A 6,000-nucleotide genomic window follows, 5' to 3' on the forward strand; every position below is an offset into this window, starting at 1 on the left:
GAAATTTTCGTCCGATTTTCGTAATGGTCAAGTAGAAACACTCGGCTAAAAGTTTTCATAGCAGTCTCTCTACATATTCTAATGTCCCGTACTGTATCAAACTACTTTTATGTTCTGCACATGTAACATATCATAGGTAAACTAGTTTACACAAAATGACGGCCTTCTGATTATTTTTTTAAACACTGAAAGACTGCCATTAAATTATGTGGACCTCGGTATCACAGAACATATACACTGAAGAGCCAAAGAACTGGTACACCTACCTAATACCGTATAACGCAGAAGTGCCGCAACACGACGTGGCATAGACTCGACTAATTTATGAAGCAGTGCTGGAGGAAATTGAAACCATGAATTCTGCAGGGCTGTCCATTAAAGGTATGAGGGGATGGAGATCTCTTCTGAACAGCACATTGCAAGGCATCCCAGATATGCTCAATAATGTTTATGTCTGGGGAGTCTGGTGGCCAGCGGAAGCATTTAAACTCGGAAGAGTGGTCCTGGAGCCATCCTTTAGCAATTCTGTACGTGTGGGGTGCCGCATTGTCCTGCTGGAATTTCCAAAAGCCGTCAAAATTCACAACGGATATGAATGTATGCTGGTGATCAGACAGGATACTTACGTACGTGTCACCCGTCAGAGTCGTATCAGGGGTCCCGTATCACTCCAACTGAACCTGTTCCACATCATTACGGAGCCTCCACCAGCTTTAACAGTCCACTGCTGGCATGTAGGGTCCTTGGATTGATGAGGATGTCTCCATACCCGTACACGTCAATCCGTTCGATGCAATTTGAAACGAGACTCGTCCGACCAGACAACATGTTTCCAGTCATCAATAGTCCCACGTCAGTGTTGACAGGCCCAGGCGAGGCGTAAAGCTTTGTGTCATGCAGTCATCAAGGGTACAGGAGTGGGCCTTTGGCTCCGAAAGCCCATATCGATGATGTTTCGTTGATTGGTTCGCACGTTGACACTTGTTGATGATTCAGCATTGAAAACTGCACAATTTGGGTATCACGCTGAACAATTCTCTTCAGTCGTCGTTGGTCCCGTTCTAGCAGGATCTTTTTCCGGCCGCAGCGATGTCGGAAATTTGATGTTTTTCCAGATTCCTGATATTCAACGTACACTCGTCAAATGATCCTACGGGAAAGTCCCTACTTCATCGTTATCTCGGAAATGCCATCGCTCGTGTGCCGACTATAACACCAAGTTCAAACGCACTTAAATCTTGATAACCTGGCATTGTAGCAGCAGTAGCCGGTCTAACAACTGCACCACACACTTGTCTTATATAGGAGTTGCCGACCGTATTCTGCATGTTTACATAGCTCTGTATTTGAATATGCATGTCTATACCAGTTTATTTGGCGCTTCAGTGGATATGGTTACTTTGTTGATTCCAGTATGGGAGACCGGAAGAATACCGACATCTGTCATCTTAAGAGCTTTTTCTTTTTTTAATCTCTCTTTTCTATGAAAAAATCCATGACACGCTGTTTGACATAGGAATGTTAGACTTATACCCGTACAAGAAAAATCGAAAAATATTGAATTCTAACATCGCCAGTATTGCAGGATAATACCAGCAGTATGCAATGCAAATAGAGTAAAATTTCTGTTCCCAGAAAGTAACATATTTCACTGTCTTAATATGTATCAAAATACATACACAGCATGTTTTGCGAAAGTGGTGTTGAAGTTGGGAAAAAGGCAGTCAACTTCAGCTGTCCTGAAGTCCATATCTCTGTTGATATTTGCTTGATGGTTTTATTAAGCATATTTTAGGATTTTTTAAACCAGAAACCCAGACTTTGCCAGCCATTTGGTAGTTTTCTTGAAACTGTGCTTAAGGCCTATTTTTCATAGGCAATTCACTGCAACACTACAAGAGCACTCTCCATATTGCCTAGCCCAGGAAATTGATTGAATTCCAACAAGAAAATCTGAAGAATGAGCGTCTCTGACCTAAGACAGATGTTTAGGAAGCGAACCAGGAACCTCAATTTTGCTAACACTTCCCCTTTCCACACGAAACAGAGGACTGGATTACAGGCAACGCACATTGCATTTGCAAGCCGGAGAGTGCCTACGCCCTGCCACTTCTCAAGGGCAAAAACAACACCTTGTATAAGTGTGTGTGTAGCATCATGTATAAAGTGATTAATATTCGTGAAAGAACTGTTGACAGCAGCATTAAACAAAGCACACTTTAACCATAATAAAAGGAGAAAAATTGGTTTTAAAATCCATATGAATATGACACAAATAATGTCTACACCTACATCCATACTGTGCCAGTCTCTGTACATGATGACTAAAGAAGTTATTTCAGTCATAAAATATTGTTAATTCATCTTTAAGTCAGCAAAGCAGTTACGAAAACACTCTAAGACAGAAACCGACTCTGCCGCCGGAGATTCGAGTCCTCCCTCGGGCATGGATCTGAGTGTTGTTCTAAGCATAAGTTAAAGTTAGTTTAAGTAGTGTGTAAGTCTAGGGACTGATGACCTCAGCAGTTTGGTCCCTCAGGAATTCACACACATTTGAACATGTTTTGAACAGTAACCGACACACCACGAAGGAATCATCCGAATGGGAAGGAAATCGGTAAATGTTATGTTCATGTACAGAGAAACAAATGATTACAATTTCAGAAAAAAATTGGATGATATATTCAAGATGAAGTGCTTCACAAATGGAGCAAGTCAATAATGCGTTGGTCCACTTCTGGTTCAAAATGGTTCAAATGCTCTGAGCACTATGGGACTTAACTTCTCAGGTCATCAGTCCCCTAGAACTTAGAACTAATTAAATCTAACTAACCTAAGGACATCACACACATTCATGCCCGAGGCAGGATTCGAACCTGCTACCGCAACGGTCGCGCAGTTCCAGACTGTAGCGCCTAGAACCTTTCGGCCACCCTGGCCGTCTCCACTTCTGGTCTCTGGCCCTTATGCAAGTAGTTGTTCGGCTTAGCCTTGATTGATAGAGTTGTTGTATGTCCTCCTGAGGGAGTGCCAAACTCTGTCCAATTGGCACGTTAGATCATCAAGATTCCGAGCAGGTTAGAAGGCTCCGCCCATGATTAACGCTCCAAACGTCTCAATTGGAGAGAAATCCGACGACCTTGCTGGCAAATGTACGGTTTGGTAAGCACGAAGACAAGCAGCTGAAAATCTCACCTTGTGTGGGCAGACATTATCTTGCTCAAATGTAAGCCCAGGATGGGTTGCCATGAACAGCAACAAAAGCGGCGTAGAATATCGTCGACGTACGTGTAAGGATGCCGCAGATGACAACCAAAGGGGTCCTGCTATGAAATGAAATGGCACCCCACACCATCACTCCTGGTTGTCGGACCATATGTTGGGCGGCAGTCGGGTTGGTATCCCACCGCTGTCCGGGGCGTCTCTGGACACGTCTTCGCTAGTCATCAGGGCAAAGTACGAAACGGGACTCATCACTGAAGACATTTCAGTTGCAGTCAATGAGATTTCAGGCCGAAAGTGCCTCCACGACTGCAAATGGTCTTGTTAGAGTACGGATGTCAATGGTAGTTGGCGCAAGGGTCAGCATGAGGTCAGCCCCCTTTCTGTGAACTGCCTATTAATGGTCCCTGTGGTCAATCAAGCACCAGTTGCACGTAGGATCGATGGTAAAGGTGAACCTGGGTCTCTGAGAGACTCTCCGACGATTCAATGAATGCGACTCCATCTTCTGGCTGTTGGTCGGTCATCACCTTCTGTCGTCTCTCTAGGTCGACCGCTTTCTTCTTGACACTGTGGTTGACCCATTTCTGCCAAAATTGGCGAATAGTAGCATCGGTCCTATTCAAATATCGAGCGATCCGCCGATTATTCATCTGGTTACTTTGAGCGCAACTACACGTCCTCCCTCAAATTCTGACACCTACATATGTTGATCACCCATCTGTCTGCGAGGCATAGTTACTGTCCAGCGCCGGCCATTGTGACCGTGCGGTTCTAGGCGCTTCAGTCCGGAACCGCGCTGCTACTACGGTTGCAGGTTCGAATCCTGCCTCGGGCATGGATGTGTGTGATGTCCTTATGTTAGTTAGGTTTAAGTAGTTCTAAGTCTTGGGGACTCATGACATCAGCAGTTAAGTCCCATAGTGCTCAGAGCCATTTGAACCAGCTGAGAACACGGAATGAAATTCGCAAAGATTTTATGCCCTGGTAACGACATTTCCCTTGTCTCTTATCCTTGCCGGTATTTTTTAATTTTTTTTTAGAGTGTATGTTATTACATTAAGCAACCTGAAGAAGGAGGAAAACCAGAAACACATCTTATCAAAATGAAGTTCTCTTATTCTTCAGTGGTCAGGGCTCTATTTGTACAGACAGAATTGCATCGTATCCTCCTGGTTGCAGGTGGACGCCCGCGGGGACCTGTGGTTCGTGAACAACGTGCTGCCGGTGCTGCTGTACGGCGAGGTCGACAGCAAGGCGTACAACTACCACGTCTTCACGGGCCGCGTCTCTGACGTCATCAGAGGCACTGTCTGCGAGCCTTACCGCCCGGCCCACAGATGGCAGCTGCCGCCGACGCCCGCCGCACGTCTAAGCCTAATCAGCGTGCCTTTTGGATAGGCGCCGAGATCCATGTGCGGGAAGCTGGAAAGTCTGTCGATGGACGAGAGGACCAGGATAGTTTCGGAACAATTTGTATGGTTTTTTTTCGTGTAATGTGCATTGATGCCACCACATCTGCCTGCAGTGTCAGAGTAGAGACGACTGAGCTTGTTTGTTACCATTATCTTTGTTTTGTTATGTCATACTCATCATCATCAGATACTATCACCACTTCAGCATTTTATCACACATCCGTGGATTATAAATATTTGCTATTAATCGCCTATCTTTGTCTGCTTTTCTCTTGCTATTGGTCTCCTAAACTGATACCCGCAATCTTCGTATTTAGACACTTCCAGCGTATACTACTGAAGTCTTCGCCAGAAGATGATGAATACAATACTCGACGAAACGTTGCGGTTTTTCATCACTATCTCACAGCTGTAAACTCCAAATCCTTTCGTCACCCACGATCTTTTTCTACTCTCTCTTCAGTATATTTATTTTGTAAGCAATATAATTTATCTTAAATGTCAATATCAGAAGCATAACAGTCATAAAAAAATTGGTACAATAACATACAGGGCGAACACTAACAAAACTGTCAAACCGCAGCGACGGATTTCTAATTGGAACTGGAGGAAAAAAGGTCCTATGACAATGTGTCTGGAAATGGACGGTGGGCGTGCAACGAGAACTTATCGTACTGGAACACAGAACAGAGCTGCATCGCATCTACGTCATTACAGATGTTCAAAGTGACCTCCATGGGATTGCAGGTGATAGGGGTAGTAGCGGTTGTCAGGCAGGATAGACATAACGTACTTTGGCTTACACCATGTTAGCGGGCCACTTGTCTGAAGCTTGTACTAGGAATCGTATCAATATTTTGCAGAACCTGGTCCTCCAAATCTGGTGTACGCCTACATGCACGTTTGGTTTTGGCATAGCCATGCTGCCTCTCGACCGTTTCCGTCTGCTTGGCTGTACACAATCTCGGCTTGTTCCCAACATGAATACCGGACCTTTCCGCTGCTTACAGTACGCTGCCTCGATCACACAGGCCGTAACACACAAGGAATACACGGCACGTGGTCAGAGAAACCTATCATGGCAACGATGCATTCCGGACATATGTTCGCAGGGCTTTCTTCCTTCATTTCCGGACAGGAATGCGGCCCTGCAGTTTGTCGGTTTTATTAATGTTCGCCCTGTATACGAGCGGAAAAATTCTCATGTCACAGAACAGAAAAGACGAATATGTTCCTCTTTAAAAGACTCTCACCTATAGAATTCGTTTTATATAAGCAGCACGCAAGTGGGAAACTGAAACTTCCTGGCAGATTAAAACTGTGTGCCGGACCTAGACTCGGACTCGGGACCTTTGCCTTTCGG

At 44.9% G+C, this 6,000-nt stretch overlaps 1 protein-coding gene across 1 annotated transcript in view; it reads left to right on the forward strand.

Annotated features, from left to right (window-relative positions):
* Positions 1–4,891, forward strand: part of LOC126438148 (L-dopachrome tautomerase yellow-f2-like) — a 119,572-nt gene extending 114,681 nt beyond the window's left edge. The window contains exon 6 of the mRNA XM_050090524.1: positions 4,405–4,891. Within this exon, the coding sequence (XP_049946481.1) occupies positions 4,405–4,623 (219 nt within the window). The 3' untranslated portion in view covers positions 4,624–4,891. The remainder of the gene's footprint in view (positions 1–4,404) is intronic.
* The last annotated feature ends 1,109 nt before the right edge of the window (positions 4,892–6,000 follow it).

Source organism: Schistocerca serialis, unplaced genomic scaffold (assembly GCF_023864345.2).
Source record: "Schistocerca serialis cubense isolate TAMUIC-IGC-003099 unplaced genomic scaffold, iqSchSeri2.2 HiC_scaffold_1261, whole genome shotgun sequence".
Lineage (NCBI taxonomy): Eukaryota > Metazoa > Arthropoda > Insecta > Orthoptera > Acrididae > Schistocerca > Schistocerca serialis.